General features: G+C 40.3%; 1 protein-coding gene across 2 annotated transcripts in view; it reads left to right on the forward strand.

Annotated features, from left to right (window-relative positions):
• Window positions 1-20489, forward strand: part of imp3 (IMP U3 small nucleolar ribonucleoprotein 3) — a 173489-nt gene that overhangs the window by 53627 nt on the left and 99373 nt on the right. For both annotated transcript variants that reach the window (XM_052012455.1, XM_052012456.1), the window contains 2 exons: window positions 16328-16393; window positions 19373-19461. In XM_052012455.1, the coding sequence (XP_051868415.1) occupies window positions 16328-16393; window positions 19373-19461 (155 nt within the window). The remainder of the gene's footprint in view (window positions 1-16327; window positions 16394-19372; window positions 19462-20489) is intronic.

Below are 20489 nucleotides of genomic sequence, written 5' to 3' on the forward strand. Positions count from 1 at the left end.
ACTAAGAATAAACAGGGCGAAATTGCTAGGTAAGTTGCATGAGTCAATTATCAACACCAAAACCGCTTGGGTGACTGACCTGTTCTACTGTGCTATATTTTAGAGACATGCTAACCTCATTTACAATTCAAGATTTTAGTCTTTGGTGAAAAGTAATGGCTGGAGACAATTTTTAAATAACCACTGTGCTGAGATGAATATATAATATTTGTGGGAATTTGCATGGTCAGCATGACGTGACGGGAGGAAATGAAGTTGGGCATCAGCAGATAGGCGTTTCCTTCCTGTCCACTTCACCTCACACTGTGGACTTAGTTTGTCAGCTACTACCGCAGTCTTTTGTTGTGGTGGTGCACCAGATAAGTATTGCTGCTTCAGCTCCAGTGACCTGGTTCCAATGCCTATCTTGAATGCTGTCTGTGTGGCATTTGCATGTTCTCCCCATGATTGTGGTTTCCTCTGAATGTTCCAGCTTCCTTCCGAAGGTGCTGATAGGTTAATTAACTACTCTATATTGCCACTAGTGTGGGCTGGTGGCAAAAGAATGAAAGGATAGGTGATGGGCAGTGGAGAGAATAAATTTCAGGACTACAGGAAAGCCAGGAGAGACTTAATCAGACTGAGGAGACTCTTGTGCTCGGAGCTGGCATGGACCTGAATTGAGCTGAATGACTTCCTCCAGTGTCACTGCTACACTTTCTTCCAGAAAGCATTCTGTGGCTTTGACAGAAACCTAGTCAATAGTTAATGTTGCCTTTCCTCTAAACACTGCCTCCCTTGGCAATACATTCAACCACTCACCCCACTCAGATTGCTATGGTGATTAATGTCACCAAATTGTACCTTGTTCTGACCCTCTTGTTTGCCATTATCTCCTCCATTTGAGCTTTTTCCCTTGTTTTTGTCCCTTTCCCACTCATTTAAAATCCTCGTTCTCTCCTGTTGACCCAAAGATCATGATTTTCATTTGGATAATTTCACGAAGTTGATTTCTGATCCTCATGGACTTTAATCTCCACTTCAATTCAAGTTTCCCTCTGTCCTCTTGAATTCATTGTCGTCTTACCCCACCTTAATCTTTCCCTTTTCAACCCATAGTCCCAATTATGCTCATGACTTTGATTTGTGTGGTCTGGTTGCTCGTGTCTTGTCACGACCATCTCTCATGATTTCTTTCTATTGCTCTTCCCCTATGCCCCATCCCAACCTTGTTTCCTTCTGTATTTTACCATCGAGAAGGCTGGTTCCCAATTCATTTAAATCTGCGATTTCAAATTCAAAACTGGACAAGTGTCTTTTGATAAAGTGTTGCATCCACCTTTGTGCCAGTTCCCATTAAGACAACAGCTCTCTCTTGTCCTGGCTCCTCTGCCTGGTACAGTCTTCATCTTTTGTCCCTTGTGCTGAAGGAATGCTGATTTCAACAGATATGGTGGACTACTCTAGCCATCTGATCTGGCTGCTCCATGTGAAACATGACCAGTCCCTCCTCTCATTTGCTAAAACTGCTCAGTTTTCCAGAATTCTGCAAGGCAGTGGGAATAATCTCAGTTGGGTTCATTTTTTTTTTGTTTGCCCCAGTCACCAGACTTGCATTTTTCTTGCATACATTTCTTCCCCCATCTCCCAATGCCTGTTCTGAAATCAACACCTTGTCTCCTGTCTCCTCAACTCTATTCTCAACACATCAGTAACCACCCAACTTCCTGTGGGCCCCCAATTATCTGATATTGTTAATGGTTTCCTCTTCTGGAACACTGCCCTGTTCTTCAGACCTGCTATTGTTCCTCTCGTCAAGCTATCCCTCGAGTATTTTGTCCTTGTGAACTATAGCTTCTCCTTAAACCTTCTTTTCCTTTCACCAGGTTGCAGCCTCTGAAATTCATACCTGTTCTAACCATAGTTCCTTTTCTCACTGTCCAGTCAGATTTTTTGCTTTGCCACAGTACCAAAATGACTGATCAAACTTATGATGGTGAGAAAGATCATCTAATGCCTGCAATCTTTCACACAATTGACCATTCCACTCTTCTCCCTCCTCCAGTGGGTGGTACTCTACTTGTCTAACTCCCTTCTTACTGATCATTGTAAGCCAAAGGATCACTTTTCTCTTTCAGTCCATGCATGCTAACAATGATGTCTCCTAAGGGATTTGCCCATGACGCTTCCTATTTTTGATCTGCATGCTGTCCCAAGTAACATCGTCTGAAAAGGGTACATGTTTGCAGATGACTTCCAGTTATACTTCTATCTTGCTGTCTCCCCTCTAAATTGCTGTACTTTTTGAAATACAGGAACAAGTATTTTCTCTGACCAAATATTGGGAAGACCAAAACCATTACTTTCAGACCCCGTGATGAGCAGCATTTCTTAGCCATTGGCTCTATCTGTCACACGAGCAACTTTAAACTGGCCATACTCTTCATAACTGTGTTCGCAATTGACTTGATGTGAGCAGCATCACTACCTATTTTCATCTCCACCTCACCTTGAGACATCTGCTGCTCAACCTACACTCATTGCCTTTCCCTTCGGTCTTAACTCAATATATTTTAAGCTGGCTTTCCTTGCTGCTCTCTCTAAATACAAGGTATTGCAAATTCATTCTGAATCCTGTTTGCTCATTGTTCTTGTGTGACATATTCTTCTGGTTGACAAGTTGCTTATAAAATAGACTTCCCTGCATTATTTTTTTTTATTCTGGCATTCCGAGCATCCTCCAATTTAATTGCTGCACCATATGTATTCAGTTGTGGTGGCCTAAATTCTGAACTTCTGCAAAGTAAATCCCCTCGCCCTCGCCCTTCATTTTCAAAAGAAAACCTTCCACTAAGCTTCTGTCCTAATATATCTGTTTGATGTAGCATCAGTTTTTTGTTGAAAAACTTGATGTTATTCTATGTTAAAACACCATATAAATTGAAATTGGTGCAACAAATAGGGACGAGTAGTTTTTGGTGTATGTCATTTGTATTTCTGAGGTGAGAACTTAAATTTTGAAAAACTTGGTTGATGTATTTGTGAATACAAATGTCTTTTTTCAGCCACTGCTCAACAGTACTTGAGAGCATAATATTTTCAACTAATTTTCGTAGTTTTTAGTGGTTTTCATCTGGTAAATCCAAGTGGATAATTAGTGTTACTTTATACAACATATTTTTAAATTTGAAATTATTACATAATAAGCAGAGTGCAAATCTTTTATGAATTTTCTTCCCACTTGGACATGTTTCTCACACAAAATGTACTATAAAAATGTTTCTGGTCTTGTGTTTCTATCCTCGTATAACAACAATTATCACACTGCAGGAAGGGAATATACCTTATAGTTAAAATAAAATTGATCTCTGGGTAGGTAATAAAGTTGGCTCCTTATATTTTTAAGGTATGACTGCTGATCCACTAGTGTTAGCTACATCCTCTTGAGCTTGCATGCCAGGCTTTTGCAAATCTTCTTTCTAAAAAAAAATCTCTTGGGATCTGTTGTATGGAACTTTGGTGATGTATTGTGTGGTGAAATATTGCCAGTAATGAATTGTCTTCTATGAGCTCTTGTCTGTTCTGAACAAACTTGACTCAAACGCAGGAGTTGATAATAGATTTGGAAATGAAAGACTCTCCAACTGTCTAGGAGAGATTTGAACTTGAAATTTTGATTCACTGACATAAGTTAAGCAGTTAAATTAAATTGAATTATGCTGCATTTTTGAAGAACTTTTGAGTTTGCCATTTATGTTACTTCAAAGTTGTCATATTCCTGCATAATGTTCCTGTCAAATATTGCTTGCTTCCTCTTCCCCAAGAAGAATGTATCATGATACCAGCACGGTAGCGTAGCGGTTAGTGCAACGCTATTACAGCGCCAGCGATCGGGGTTCGATTCCCGTCGCCGTCTGTAAGGAGTTTGTACGTTCTCCCATGTCTGCGTGGGTTTCCGCCAGGTGCTCAGGTTTCCTCCCACATTCCAAAGACGTACGGGTAGGTTAATTTGGGGTTTAAGATAGGCAGTGCGGACTCGTTGGGCCAGAAGGGCCTGTTACCACACTGTAAAAATAAAAATAAAATATAAAAGAAATGTTAAATTCTTCCAAATCTTCTAATTCTTCCACAGAAATGCTGCACTTTTTTCCAAAAGAGAAATTGAGAGATACCAGGCAGGTTAAACTGCAACAGAGCTAGACTGCTGCTGTTTGACATGTCTGGTATCTTTCTTCCAAAAAAAACCTAGTGGATTCCCATATGAAAAACAATTGACCTAATATCATGATTGTGCCAAAAAGAGGTAACTGCAGAATGCTTGGCACAGTCTTCTAGTATTTGCATGGAGTCTATCAGTATCCTCTCACTTGTAATGATGTGCCAGGCAGATCTGGCTTTAAAGTTGGGCCAATGTTTGTAAGTTGCCAACTACTCTATTGAACTCAATGGCGGGATTTCCATCGGAAAGCCCATTGTCCCAAAACTGTGGCTGCATCAAATAAGAACATTTGGTACAATGCCTGCTGAAAGACTCAATAGAGTGAGGGCAGAGTCTTGATATAAAAAAGCAAAAACATTGGTGCTGGAAAACAAAGTAGGAAGAGCTTTAAATACTTGAGTTTTGGAGCATCTGTGGGGACGCATACAGAGTCAACAGTTTGGGTTGATTGTCTTGCTAATATTGTCTCCAGTAGCTTTTCTTTGAATAACATGCCCTTTTGATTCTTCAAGTAATGTTTTCAGGTTGTTGTTCTGTCTTGGCAACATTCTCTGATCCTGACATAGTTATTGCCTCCAATTGTTGTAGTACTATGATTTGTTACTGTATCCTTCACAGATCTTTCAACTGAATTCCAATAAAAGCACATTTCCTTCCTTGTTACATGCCAGTCTCCCTTCAAGTAAAGAATTTAGTTTGATGTCCAAGATTGTCCAGTAAGTGATGAATATATGGGACTGACCTCCCAGGAAGAAGAGTGGAGAGAAACCTGGAATTAATTGTGCAATTGTTTGATGCTCTGCTTGGTAGAATAAGTGTATAGGGTCTTTTTGAATGAATGGATAAAGTGAGCTGAAAGGTTCCCTTTTGCTTTTATGGTGGAAGTAATATTTGATCTTGTGACTGTTTGTGCTGTTTCCTATCAGTTTTTCACAAAGCATGCGAATACGGTCAGCTTTCATTGCCTAACGTTAGATCTGACGTAGTTGGTCATCTCACTACTGGGAATCGAGGAAGTTGCTGTGGGTTGGACTGGCTTGTTGACCAATAATTTACAAAAATTGCACAAATATTGGACTGCCCTGGAGTGCTGCTGGTAGGTTATGTCAATTTAGACTTTCAGAAATGGAGTACAGTGGCATACAAAATTTTGGGCACCCCTGGTCAAAATTTCTGTTACTGTGAATACTTAAGCGAGTAAAAGATGACCTCAGTTCCAAAAGGGATAAAGTTAAAGATGACACATTTCTTTAATATCTTAAGCAAGATTACTTTTTTTTATTTCCATCTTTTACAGTTTCAAAATAACAAAAAAAGGAAAAGGGACCGAAGCAAAAGTTTGGGCACCCTGCATGGTCAGTACTTAGTAACACCCCCCTTGGCAAGTATCACAGCTTGTAAACGCTTACTGTAGCCAGCTAAGAGTCTTTCAATTCTTGTTTGGGGGATTTTTGCCCATTCTCCCTTGCAAAGTCTTCTAGTTGTGTGAGATTCTTGGGCCGTCTTGCATGCACTGCTCTTTTGAGGTCTATCCACAGATTTTCGATGATGCTTAGGTTGGGGGACTGAGGGCCATGGCAAAATCTTCGGCTTGTGCCTCTTGAGGTAGTCCATTGTGGATTTTGAGGTGTGTTTAGGATCATTATCCTGTTGTAGAAGCCATCGTCTTTTCATCTTCAGCTTTTTTTTTACAGACGGTGTGATGTTTGCTTCTAGAATTTGCTGGTATTTTATTGAATTCATCCTTCCCTCTACCAGTGAAATGTTCCCCGTGCCACTGGCTGCAACACAAGCCCAAAGCATGATCGATCCACCCCCGTGCTTAACAGTTGGAGAGGTGTTTCTTTTCATGAAATTCTGCACCCTTTTTCTTTTCTCCAAACTTTCCTGCATCCTTGCCACAAAATTCAGCATCAGAAGTTTGCATATTAACATCTAAACGAGGCCTGATTCATTTTGGAAACAAGTCCTGTGGACTGATGAAGTTTAAAAGAGAACTTCTTGGCTGCAATGAGCAAAGGTATGTTTGGAGAAAAAAGGGTGCAGAATTTCATGAAAGAACACCTCGCCAACTGTTAAGCACGGGGGGTGGATCGATCATGCTTTGGGTTTGTGTTGCAGCCAGTGGGCACGGGGAACATTTCACTGGTAGAGGGAAGAATGAATTCAATTAAATACCAGCAAATTCTGGAAGCAAACATCACACTGTCTGTAAACAAAAAGCTGAAGATGAAAAGAGGATGGCTTCTACAACAGGATAACAATCCTAAACACACTTCAAAATCCTTAATGGACTACTTCAAGAGGCACAAGCTCAAGGGCTTGCCATGGCCCTCACAGTCCTCTGACCTAAACATCATTGAAAATCTGTGTCTAGACCTCAAAAGAGTAGTGCATGCAAGATGACCCAAGAATCTCACAGAACTGGAAGACTTTTGCAAAGAAGAATGGGTGAAAATCCTCCAAACAAGAATTCAAAGCTGGCTACAGTAAGCGTTTACAAGCTGTGATACTTGCCAAAGGGGGTGTTACTAAGTACTGACCATGCAGGGTGCCCAAACTTTTGCTTCGGGCCCTTTTCCGTTTTTGTTGTTTTGAAACTGTAAAAGATGGAAATAAAAAAGTAATCTCAAAATATTAAAGAAATGTGTCATCTTTAACTTTTTGCCTTTTGGAAATAAGGTCATCTCTTACTCGCTTAGCTATTCACAGTAACAGAAATTTTGACCAGGGGTGCCCAAACTTTTGCATGCCACTGTATGTTGTGACCAAGGACAAGATGGCCCTTTTAAATATAACGTTTAATTTTGTAGAGGGTAGTTTGGAAGGATGTATTGATGCCAGATAACAACTGTTTTGTTTGGTCCATAAGCTACCGTAATATTAGTTGTAGGCTTCTTATCTATGTAGGATCTCAAAATTGTAGTGTTCCTTCCTTAATGGCAGACACTGCATCTCAAGGTGATTACTGTCAACCTTGGTTCTAAATCTGGCTTTCTTGAACATCAATTTTCTGATCATATGGGTTGATGGAACAGATTTGTTTTTGTTAGTTGAAGCCTGTAGCCCCTCTTCCTTTTTCCACGGACCTTAATTTGATAACTTGGAAATTAACAAACTCTCTCATGGTACTCCAGAACTTCCATCATGATTCATACACAAGATAGTGTAAACTATAGCAAAGTGAAAAAGACGCATTCTAAACTAAGTGCCTTATTGGTGCAATGTGTTCTGGTATAAAGGATGAAGAATACTGAGAATCACTGCTTTATTTTCTGTGCTAACTAGCTTTACTGGCAGTATAAGAACAAAGTATTTTGCATTTTTGTATATGCCTTTTTATACTGAAATTGTGGAATTGAACATGCATACTATATATAAAAAGAATTAGAGTGGGAACTGTGACTGAAATTTCTTTATGGGTATTCAAATTTTTTTTTTGGATAAACAAAGGGAGGAGTAAAAGGAGTTAAATATCTGGTATGGGTTTCTAATTTTGTTATTCCAGAAAGAAATTAAATGAGGACAGACTTTATGTGTGATGCTTTATTTAAACTTGGAGTGGTTGATGCAATTGTGGAATGAAGTGTTTTCTTTTTAAAGCTTGGGTGACATCTGATGAAATTTAAAGTGTCTTAACATGTCCCTTAATGCGTTGCTTTCTGTGGGTCATAGCTAGAGATTTTATTAGATTTCCTTCCAAAGTTTTTGAAGTTTATTTCCTATGTACCTGAAAATCTAGTTAGCACATATTTAGTCACATGTTTTGAAGGAAAGATGACAGACAAATGTTTTTTTTAATCATGCTCAACTGAAACTCTCATGACGCATTGTAAGTACCACTTTAAACCACAACGTATTCAAAATAGAGGTTAAGGTAGAATAATAATTGTAGTTTGGCAAGTGTTCAAGAGTGGAGGTTAACAGGCACTATTTCTGGATTGGGACCTTTGCATGTAAATGCGTGTTTCTGTTGTAGTTTGATATTAAAGTTGCACTTAAGCAATAAATTTTAGGACTATTATTCAATTTATTTTATTGTTATTCCATAAAATATTTCCATTGCGACTTTTAAAATGTAGTTAAAGAATCCTTATTTTGATTAGTGTTACCTAGATCCTGTATATGATAAACAGACATTCATGATGCTTTCTGGTAGATTCACCACCAACACCAAACCTAAAACCATTAGTAATTGAAAATTAAACTGGAAATTTGAAATAAAAATGATGTGCTGAAAATTCTCAGCGTCAGATAGCATTCTCTGGAGAGAGAAACAAGTGTGTTTTACTGGCAGAGGTAGAGATGACAACGGGAATGTCTGTAATGTGGTGGAGATCATGCCTGTCCAGGCAATATAGTCCCTTTGGAACTATCTAGTTAATAAATGAAAGAGGGCAATTAGAGAATGAGACACCTAAGAACATACCAGAACTGTGAGATATGGAAACCTGAAACAAAAGAGAGTGCTGCATCTATGGAGAGAAAAAAACTGAGATGAGGTGGTTGAAATTGTTTAATTCAATATAGAGTCCTGAAGGCTACAATGTGCCTGGATGGAAATGAGGTGCTGTTCCTTGAGCTTGTTTTGACCTTTGTTGGAGCAGTTTCAGAGGCGAGGATCGGATGGAGAATTGAAATGATGGGCAATTGTAAGCTCAGGATCCCCTTTGTGAACCAAACAAGAGATGTTCTGCAAAGTACCAAATCTCTATTTAATTTCTGTAATGTAGAGGAGATCACATTGTGAAGCATGAAAGAGGAAGAAGTGCATGCGAATTGCTACTGCAGCAGCGGGACCGATTGGGTTCCTGGATGGTGGGAAGGGACAAGGTAAAAGGGCAGGTGTTTCTTCAGGCAGTAAGAAGGGGAGTGCTTAATGGAGATGGAAATAAAGAACCAGGGTGCTAGGGGATTGGTCCCTATGGTGTGCCAAAGGGGAGGGGAAGCAAAGTGGTCTGATGGTGCAGTCTCAATAAGGTGTTGGAAATAACTGAGGATGATCCATTGAACATGGAGGCTGGTGGGATGGAAGGTAAGGACAAGGGGAGTCCTATCCTGGTTCTGGTCCTACACTTGCTGACTCATCCCTGCCCTTGACTATCTTTATCTCAGGAGAGAGGCTTGCAACCAAAATACATTATTAGTGTACTGATTCCCACAGCTATCTCATGATATCTCCTCCCACCCTGTAAGAATTCCATTCCATTTCCCCAGTTTCTCCACCTTGGCCGTATCTGTTTTGATGTTTTGTTGGTTGTAATAAGCTAGTCAGATATTTGGCATTGAGTTAGAGGAATAGCTACATACAGAGGATTGTTAATCTTTAGAGATTGTTGTACCCCAAAGGCAGTCATTAAATATATTAAAGGCTGGGACTGATGGAGGTTTGTGTTAAAGAACATGTGATTTGTTGGCAAAGTAGAGTTGAGATAGAGGATCAGCCATTATTTTGTTAAAAGGCGGCAGAGGCCAGAAGGACTATGTAATTTAAGTTCCTTGTTTTAGAATTGTTAAACTTTGCAGGTAAGAGAAGAAAGAACAAGGAAGTTTATATATCAGGAAATTTAGGCAGGAGTTATTAAATGAAAAAAAAAAATGATGTCTAAAGGGAGCAGCGAAAGTTAAAGTAAAAACAAAATATGGTTTCGGAGGAGCTCCAAGGGGCAATAGCAGAGTTGTTTAAGCAGGTGCTGTGCTCAAAGGGAGGGGCTGTTATGGTCTGTTAATTGATCCCCATATTGAGTTCTAACTGAAAGACGAGATGCTTTTGTTGAATGCTGTTAAGGCGGAGGACAGGAGGATCCATGAGAGAGCAGGAGAATTAAATGATATGATTTGAGAAGCTCCAAAATTCAGCTGCACGTAGACTGAACAGAGTTGAGGAAAGTGATCAATCACCCGATCTGAGTTGGTTTGCCAGTGTAGAGGAGGCTGCATCATAAACAGAGGATGGTGTTGATTAAATAGGAGTGCTTGGGGTTTTGAATTGTGGAATGGATTGGACTGCATCAGCTGCATTACTTGCAATTGGAAGCTTAGTGGAATGGTGGATATCATAGAGTCATAGATATACGGCACAGAAATGGGCCCTTTGGCACACCACGTCCATGCCGACCCTTGTGCCCATCTACATTAATCCCATTTGCTCACTAAGACTAAGACTGACCTATCAAAGGGAACGAGGGACTGCTGCATGCTCCTGTCTCACTGAAATGTGCCTTGCACCTGCTTCACCTGAGTGCACCTGCTTCACCTGACTGCACCACAATCTGAGGGCTTCTCAATTCACTGGATGGACCATGCGGTGTCCTTGGGCAAAGCAAGAGGCAGATGGGTCTGCTTCCTAATCAACTCCTCATGGTTCTCGGATGTGACGGTCCTGGCATGTTCCTGCTCAGCTGATTTGGAATATCTAACTGTGAAGTGCCGCCCGTATTACCTGCTGCGGGAGTTCACCAGCTATCCTGACAGCAGTCTACATCCCACCCCAAGCGTGATGAGCATGATCAACAATCTTGAAATGGGATACCCTGAAGCCCTTATCATCACAGCCAGTGACTTCAACCAGGCCAATTTCAAGAGTGTTACTAAAATGCTACCAGCATGTCTCCTGTCCCACCAGGAGCCCAAAGACCCTTCTTCATTGCTACACAACCATCAAAGATGCCTACTGAGCCATCCCCTGCCCATACTTTGGTAAATCAGACCACCAGGCTGTGCTCCTTTTTCCTACATACAAACAGAAGCTGAAACAGGAGGATCCAGTACAGAGAGTTGTGCAGTGCTGGTCTGAGGAAATTGATGAGCTTCCATGTGACTGCTTTGAGTTGGTAGACTGGTCCATGTTCAAAGACTCAGCAGCCACCCAAGATGAGTATGTCACCACTGTCATGGACTTCATCAGCAAGTGTGTAGAGGACTGTATACCGAAGAGGTCAATGCGGGTGTTCCCAAACCGGAAACTGGATGAACTGGGAGATCCGCTCCGTACTGCAGTCCAGGACTGTGGTGTTCAAATCGGGTAACCCTGACCTATGCAAGAAATTGAGATATAACCTTTGTAATCTATCAGGGATGCCAAAAGACAATACCAGTCCAAAAATCACGTCCCAGATCAGCCGTCAGTTACGCCAAAAATGTGCTACAAAACAAAGTTAAAGTTGAGTTTTACTGTCATATGCACAAGTACATGTATGCACAGGTGCAATGGAAAACTTACTTGTAGCAGTATCACAGACACATAGCTAAAGTGTAGTGATTAGGATGACTGTAGTGAAGTCAGGAAGCATCGCTGACAACAGTGCGTCCCTTCTTGATGAGCTTAATGCACTATATGCACGTTTTGAACAGAAGGGGAATGGAATGTCACCACCTTGCTCCGACAGCCTTCAATGAACCTGAACCGACAGTTCATGGCAGATGTCCAGAACAGTCTTCGAGAGAGTGAACCTGTGGAAAAGCATCTGGCCCGGATGGTCTGCCTGGCTGTCTCCTCGGATCCTGCACAGAGCAGCTGGTGGGGTATTGCAGACTTTTTTAACTTCTCCTTACTTCAATCTGAGATTCCCACCCTGCTTTAAGAAGACCACTATCATCCATGTACCTAAGGAAAATAAGGTAATGTGGCGCTGACACCCACCACCATGAAGTGCTTCGAGAGGCTGGTCAAGGCACACATGAACTCAGCTTCCCAGACAACCTTGACCCACTGAAACAGGTCTACAGTGGATGCCATCTGCCTGGCCCTACACTCATCTCTGGAGCATTTTGACAGTAAAGACACCTATCTTCGACTATTGTTTATAGACTACAGCTCAGCCTTCAATGCTATAATTCCAAGTAAAACTCATTTCCAAACTCCTAGTCCTGGGACTCAATACCTCCCTTTGCAACTGGATCCTTGACTTCCTGACCAACAGACCGCAATCAGTAAGGGCAGGCAGCAACACCTCTGCCATGATTATCCTCAACACTGGTGCCTCACAAGGCTGTGTCCTCACCCCCCTGCTCTACTCACCCATATATTCACAACTGCGTGGCCAGATTCTGCTCTAACTCCATCCACAAGTTTACAGATGATACTACTGTAGTGGGTCATATCTCAAATAACGATGTCGGAGTACAGAAGGAGATCGAGAGCCTAGTGGCATGATGTTATGACAACAACTTTTCCCTCGATGTCAGCAGAACAAAAGAGCTGGTTATTGACTTCAGGAAGGGGGTCAGTGAACATGCTCCTGTTTACATCAACAGTGCTGAGGTTGAGAGGGTTGAGAACTTCAAGTTCCTAGGAATGAACATCACCAATAGCCTGTCATGGTCCAACCACGTGGATGCCATGGCCAAGAAAGCTCTCCAGCACCTCTACTTCCTCAGGAGGCTAAAGAAATGTGGCACGTCCCCTTTGACCCTCACCAATTTTTTATCGATGCACCATAGAAAGCATTGTATCTGGATGCATCATGGCTTGGTATGGCAACTGCTCTGCCTGAGACCACAAGAAACTGCAGTGAGCTGTGGACACAGCTCAGCACATCACGGAAACCAGCCTCCCCTCCGTGGACTCAGTCTATAGTTCTCGCTGCCTCAGTCAAGTAGTCAACATAATCAAAGACCCCACTGTTTTGTGGAGGGTCGTGGCTGTCACGTGACAGCACTACCCATTACCTGTCGAAAGACCCACCACTGCCAATCAAAGTTCGGCTCCACCCCACCCATCAGCGCACACCTGACCATTGGTCCCTTTAAGCACCTTTGTACTTGGCCTTGGGCCATTGGATTTGTGATCGATTAGTCCTTGCTGGCACCGGGCCATTGGCCTTTGTAAATCACCTGGGCTGGACCCCCTAGCCCTCCAGCACTATAAAGAGTGCCACATGTGCTTGGCTCAGTCTCTTTGAATGCTCTGAGGGATTCACCCTGCTTCGTTCCAGGCCGCGGACCGTGGGATGGCGCTGGAGAAATCGTAGGTGAGGTGTGCACTGTTAAAGGGGTTGGGAGCATCTTAGTTAGTGTCCCTTGGAGCATAGAGCCTTGCCTGCACTGAGTCAAGGGGGTGGTGGGTATCGTATTGACTTTTCCTTGATTTGAATGTACCCAGTTTATTGTGTGTGTGTGTGTGCGTATGTATTTTACCCCTGTTGTGATTTTCCCATGCTTGCTATAACTGTGCATGTGTGTGTTATTCCTGTTACCATTTTCCCTTGTTTGTCTTTGTAAATAAAATCCTTTTCTGCCAGACTGTGTTCAGAGTCCTTTACTTCTGAGATCCTCCAAATCTGTCTTCCCCACTCGTAACACCCACCCACCCCGGACATTCTCTCTTCTTCCTCTTCCATTGGGCAGAAGATACAAAAACTTGAAAGCACATACCACCAAGCTCAAGGACAGCTTCTATCCCACTGTTATAAGGACTATTGAATGGTTCCCTAATATGATAGATGGACTCTTGACCTCACCATCTACCTTGTTGTGGCCTTGCACTTTATTGTCTGCCTGCACTGCACTTCTTCTGCATTCTGTTATTGCTTTGCAGTTGTACTACTTCAATGCACTGTTGTAATGAAATGATCTGTATGGATGGCATGCAAAAACAAAGTTGTTCACTGTACCTCAGTACACGTGACAATTATAAATCAATTTGTGTCTGTATCAATGCCTCTTAAGTGTAGTAATTGTATCTGATTTATACCACCTCCTTTGGCAATGCATTCCAGATATCAGCTACTGTGTGTGGTGGTGGTGGGGTGGGGATGGGGGGTGAAATAAAAATGGATGCATCAGATCTCTATCAAAACTCCTTTCTCTCATTTATCCTCTGGCCTCTTGTATTAGGTAACCCTGCCATAGGAATGCACAGAAATAATCCCTTTGGGAAAACTAAAAGTGGAGAGGTTAGGGTGTTGAGTGATATTATATCGGAGGTAGTGGATTTATTGGACGTGGAAGAAAATTCCATATTATCCCACACAACAGCAGATAGGGCCAGAATATATAAAAATATCTTGGTTGAAGTGAATGGAGTTTAAGAAGTTGTTCAGAGTAAGAACAGCTCTGCACAGACAGTGGAGGAGGATGTTGAAGGATGGGGGTTTGTTGGACCTGAAATGAGGCTGGATGGAAATGTCCCACGGGACGTCATGGTGGAGGATCAAGATATAGTGTGACTTGATATCTATGCCGATGATGAGGCAAGTTGGCTTGAAAGCAGGGGAGTGGCAGAAGATGTTGGAACAGTTGAGACTATGGTAGGAAGAGATTGAGCAAGGGAGGAAATGAAGCTAAAATGATGGTTCTTGAAGGTTGCTCTCTTATGACTCTTGGTAAGGGAGACTTCATAGTGAAATCCAAATAAATTAGTATGTCATCTATCAGTAGAAAGGTATGATAGTAGGGGTTTGACCAGAGATATTTGCTTTTTCTTGTCATGGCCCTAGATTGGTCAGTTAAATGCATTGATCTGAGTTCCAATTCAGGATTCACTGTAATCACGTCCCATGGAGATGCGCACCTCTCTCTTGTCATTCAGGTAATACATTAAAGAGCTCTCGTTGAGGATTTCTTGAAGAAAAACCAGTGATACTATTCAAAGGGAGCAAGAATTAATCTTGCAGTTGAGGCAAGTTATTTTTTTTTACCACTTCTAACACTGCCCAAAAGCTGATGATTTGATCATTGATTTGCTGTTTGAGACCTCGCTGCTCATAAACCACCCCCTTCAGTGCAAGAGTGACTGCACTTAATAAATGGTTATTAAGTGTTTTGGGACATACTGAGATGTGTGAACAGTGCCCTGTAAATGTGTTTTTGCTTTATAACCCTTCTGCTCATGTTTAAACTTTGGGGAAGGGAGAAAGACAAAAGTCAATATTTCTTCAACATAAAATATGTATCATCTTTGAGAATGAAGTTATTTAAGGCATTGTTTGGTTATTTAAATGAAGCCTGTTGGATGCATTTATAAAAGATAATTGTGACTCAAACTTCTTGAAGTGTCAGAATTTGTGCTTGATTTCATATTGTCAGCTATTAAATTTGTGACGTCAGAATTAGTACACATCTGACAACTAAGTTGAAAATATTGCCCATGAAGGTTTGGTCAAAGTATTGAAACAGTGGATACAAATTCTATTACTGTATATGGGATAGAGAACCGTACATTGACCTCTATAGGGTTCCTTGGCTGTAGCACCCAAAACCACTGTTTCCATAGTTAGGAAGGACAAGGGCAACAGTTGCAGAGGAGTGCTATTGCTTTCTACAATACCGACTTAAACATAACCTTGTCCCTTTACTATTTCTGAGTCAAAATCCCATAACGTCCAAACTAACATCAATGCATGTGGACTGTGGTGGTTTCAGTAGGTCCAGCACCATCTTATCACAGAAAATAAATGCCCCATTTGTCAACAATGTCATTAGTTTAATAATTAAAGAAACTTTTATATACTTTCCTCTGTCCCTCTGATAACATCCTTCCATATGCCCCAGCTTCCTCTTTAGCAGACTGTATTTGTTTGGATGATTTTTGCCAGTTCCTTTGTTGCATTTAGCTTTCTGAATGAGATTTGAAAATATTTGGGAACAGCTTTACGCTCTAGGTATGTCCTGCTTGTGATTAATTCTCTGCACACTGATTTCTTGGAAGTGCAATGGAGAAATTTGAATTCCAGTGGTCCTCGGTTGGAATGTGACCTGTATTCCAGAGTTAAAGGCCACCACACCACCCATAAGTTTTTCCACATCATACAGTGTGACATCTTTCGAGCTTTGCATTTTGAAAGATGGTCCTTTTAAGACCTGATGATGCATATTCTATGAAGTGAGATCTGTACGAGCATTCTTTTTTTCAGGTCCTGGTGTATTCAGTGCTTTTGCTCAATATTAATTTGGGTTGATAAAACACAAATGCAAAATGTAAACAAACTGACATCCCTGTGCATGTTGAGGGCAGGACAATGTGTTCAGGCTGAGCAATGATTTGTGACATGATTGTTTTGTGTCAGTCATAGTCGAAGGGTAAATGATGCTTTCAGGCAATGAAAGCTATATAATAGAGATGTGGGAAAGGATTGATATTCATTTCTTGGAATCATTTAACTGAACTTTCTCATGTTTTATTTCCAGATATTCATTGGGCTTGATCCCTACAAGGCAGGGTCTACAACTCTGTGAGAGAGTGTCAGCGTCATCTTCTGCAGGTATGAATTAATGATTACTTTGGACAGAGTCCAGGGTGGAGTAATTGTTCACTGAAATGTATGAGAATTCCTTGTAACCAGTAATAAGATGGGCAAAACCTGCACATTAGCAGTTGGATGCAAAGTGCTTTGGGACGTTCTGAAATCATGAAAAACCTGTTTTGTTTTCTCTCTCTGTTCCCAGTGAAATCGATTCATATTCAGTACTGGTGTTGTCTTGTCCTTTCATTCATTAATGGGATAATATAAGGATGTTTATTACACATTATGTGACATAAGCATGCTCCCATAAACATGTTGCTAAAATAACTTGGTCTTGGAAACATTGGGTAGAAGTTATGATGATAGAGGGTCAATTAAAAATGATGACAGCAAAACTGAGAGCATAGATGCTGTAGATAACTTAAAATCCTATAGCACTATTTAACAGTGTAGTTGGCTGTTCTTTATTTATCAATTTGATCTATTATTTTCAATTGACAAGATATTAGTGCTTTTCTTTAGCTGTATTTTTCAGTTTAAACAAACTCATCCAAAAGCCATGGATTATTGATTTGAAGTCAATAAATTTGGCAGTTATATTGTTGGATTTGGTTCTACATTCGTACTTGATGATGAAAGTGCATGTGGCGGTTTAGCACTTGTTTCTGAAGTCTAGTAGATTTTCAGTTTTTCTTTCTCTGCCAGCTGCCCAAGTCAATTGGACTTTGCAAACTCAAAATCTGGCAGAAGTCTGATTTCTATGCAGTCATTTGCTGCAAACCATAGATGTGAACAGTGATGCAGCTGGATTTATGCCAAGCCCTCAATATTGTTGCTGCCTTCTCTTCTCCACTTTCTGGTTCCTGCTCTTGCTCTGGTTTATGACTGGTTCTGGTTTCTCTCATGTCCTTGTTTATTTACCTTCCTGCCACTTACTTTGTCCTTCTTATTTAAATTCAATCAATGCACTTTTAAAAATTTAGTGCTGTTAACATTGCTCACAGAAACCTATTTTAAAAAAAAGATTTTTTGACCGACATAGACCTGCTGAGTCAAATAGTTGTATCTGTGTTGAATATATTCTTTGATTAGATTCTATAATCCTTCAAGAGAAATGTGGTTGGAACTTGTTCAGTCTTCATTCTGAATTTTCCAACTTTGTTTTTATTTTTAAAAAAATCATCGTGATAAATTTCTCAAAATTTGTAATATCAGTTGCTTGTTTGGATTTGCTCTATTTGTGAGCTACTGATTCCTGAGCCTCTTAACCAGGTTTAACATAATTTAGCCGTTTTCTCCTGTGCTCTGTTCTTCCTCTTTCTACTGCTCCTGTCTCAGTTGTCTGTGCTCTATATCCCTATTCCCTTCCTCCATTACACCTACTCTTGCCCTGATTTTATTTAATGTTTTCTAAAGATCAAATGGTACAGAGCAAAAGCTACAGCTCGTTGTTTGATACTTGAATTCATACGCAGCCTCCCTTTTAAGATGTGTACTTTTTATTCATTTGTTCACCTATTTTCTAAGAAATTATTTGAAGGAAGTTTAAAACAAAATGAAGGCACTGAAGGATTATTACTCAAAGAAGAGAACTGTGTTACTGAATTCTGGTTATTAGATGTACTGCAGATGCTTGCCCTGTATCATCCAAGTTTCACTCCCCAAATCGAATCACTTTTTGAAGAGGTTGGAATGTTTTAGTTTAAACTTCAGGAAAGGCTTTAAAAGGTGCAATGGATAATTGAATAGGTAAAGTGTTCTTGCTTTATAAATAAATCATTTATTAATATTGTTTAATCTATTGGTTTGTATATTGGAGGTTGTTCCATAAGCAAATCGAGAGGATTTTGAGATGTTTGTGGCAATTCAGCGATGATCTTGCACATTGACCAGAATAATTGACATAAATAACACCCATGAAGAACATGGATAGATGAAATGGATGGTTGAAAACATGGATGAAAATGATTAAATGTGGAGAGCCAAGTGGTGCAGATAGTGTATGCAGATCAAGGAATTTTACAGTAAATATGAGGGAGCACCATGTGACTACAAGGACTGTGTATGGCTTTAGATTCTCGAAGGGGTATGCAATGTGGTTTTATCTTTGTTTGTGGATGATGCATTATAATGTTGAAGAAACGTTCTGCCGAATGCCGATCTCTCATACTTTTTCCATGTATTCTGAATCGAATGCTGCCATGACTGATGACATTTTCTGTTTTCATGGACCCCATTTCTGAACACTGGCAGGAACTTCGGTTTGTGTCTGGAATAACGATTAGATGTGATGCATTTCTCACAAAATTCAGCCGAGGCCCAAGTGATTTTTACAGGGCTGCATAGAAGGTATAATACCTGATATGTCCCTGAAAAAGATTTTTGGAGCATTTTTATTTTCCTTTATGGAAGGCACCTTAAGGACTTTTTTTATACATTTAGTTAACCTCAGGTTTAGGAAATGGATTCAGCAGTCGTTGATGCCTGTTGCATAAGACAGTTGTGTATTCAAAAGTGCTGCTGGTATCCAATATAAGTCATTAACTTGATGATGTCAACTCTCTTTTCAAAAAAAAATTGGATGTGTGCTTTTCAACACAAATGGGAAAAGACTCCCCGGGATATATAAAGCTTCAAGTAGCTTTCGATTGGGGTAGTTGTGAATCAGAAATCTGATGTGGTTGAGTTTCAGGTCGCTTTAGAGACTGCAGTGCTGACTGGCATACTCTGGTACTCTTTTGGAATAAGATCCTCAGTTACTAATCCATTTTGGTTGGTATGGCTACCAGTAAGAATTGTGTCCTTTCAATGCCAAGGTATTGAGGGAACCAGCTTGTACTAGATTTTTTTTGGCAACTTCACAGCTGTACAAATAGATGACTGAATTCTTGTGCTTGGGTCACTGACAGTTTGAAAGAGGGTGATATTTGCTTCAAGGTGCAATAAGCATTTGATTCTGTGTTGTTAAATAAAAACAAAATTGTGGTCTTTTCTGCAGGAGACGTCTCCCCACTATAATGGTAAAGCTGCGTATGGCCCAGAACCTGAGAACAGCAATTACTTTCATTGAGCAAGGACGTATCCTTTTGAAACATTCCCATGGAATGAAGAACAGAGATTTCATTGCTCCTTCATTTGCATCACAATGATTAACATATTTTAAATGTTTTTGATATCTTCCAATATATTGTCATTGTTCTGGAAAAACAAGATGATGAAAAATGGCATGTTTGTACTAATGTTCCCAAGCTTGCAAGTGCAATTATTTTTAGTAGTGGCAAAATCATAGGCTTTTAATCTTCAATTTTTTTTTTGGCTGCTGATTTCATTCCTACTGACTGCCATGGAAGGTGATGATGGCAGTGAATTGAAAGAGACCTCTTCAACTTCAGGCCAAGATTCTCCTCTTTCCCCTGCACTATTTTTTAATTTGGTCCTCTTTCTGCCTGCCCAGTTTAACTGCTGAAAACGTGAAATGGGATGGTGATAGTTTTCAGTTTTCAAGTTGTTTTGAAATATGGTGGTTATTGTGGGAGAATCTGAAGTTAACTCATGGAAGAGTCAATTTTCTTAATGCAATTTTGTAATTTGGTTGACATTTTAACTTTAATGAAATTATGAACTGGTTCTGAAACACTCTTAATATTTGGTGTATTTTCTGTAGTAGGTCAACCAATGGGAAGACGTTATCTATTTCAGGTATTGCAGTTTATAAATGACATGCGCCTTAACACCACAAAGCCTTGCTGTTGCAAGTCTGCTTGCTTGTGTCCAGTTGTCACTGATTAAATCCTGAGGATTCTGTTTCTTGGGAAATTTCTCAATGACATTTATTCTTCCCCTCTATACTGTTTTGTGTGATGTAGAAACTTGCATGTGTAACATGCAATATAAAAGATGTCTCTTTATGAGTTTGTGTCTGTGTAGGTAGACATAGACACTCAATGAAAAGATCTTAAAGGTGCTGGTGAGCAAGGAGATCTGGACATTTAAAATAATTAAATCTTAGAATATTTGGTTGTGTAAAGCTACGTTTTGGGTTTTATTTATATTTTGGGTTGAAAAGACATGAAATCTACAAAAGAACATAGATTCACAATGATAAT

The sequence above is a fragment of the Pristis pectinata genome, chromosome 3, assembly GCF_009764475.1.
Source record: "Pristis pectinata isolate sPriPec2 chromosome 3, sPriPec2.1.pri, whole genome shotgun sequence".
NCBI classification, from domain to species: domain Eukaryota; kingdom Metazoa; phylum Chordata; class Chondrichthyes; order Rhinopristiformes; family Pristidae; genus Pristis; species Pristis pectinata.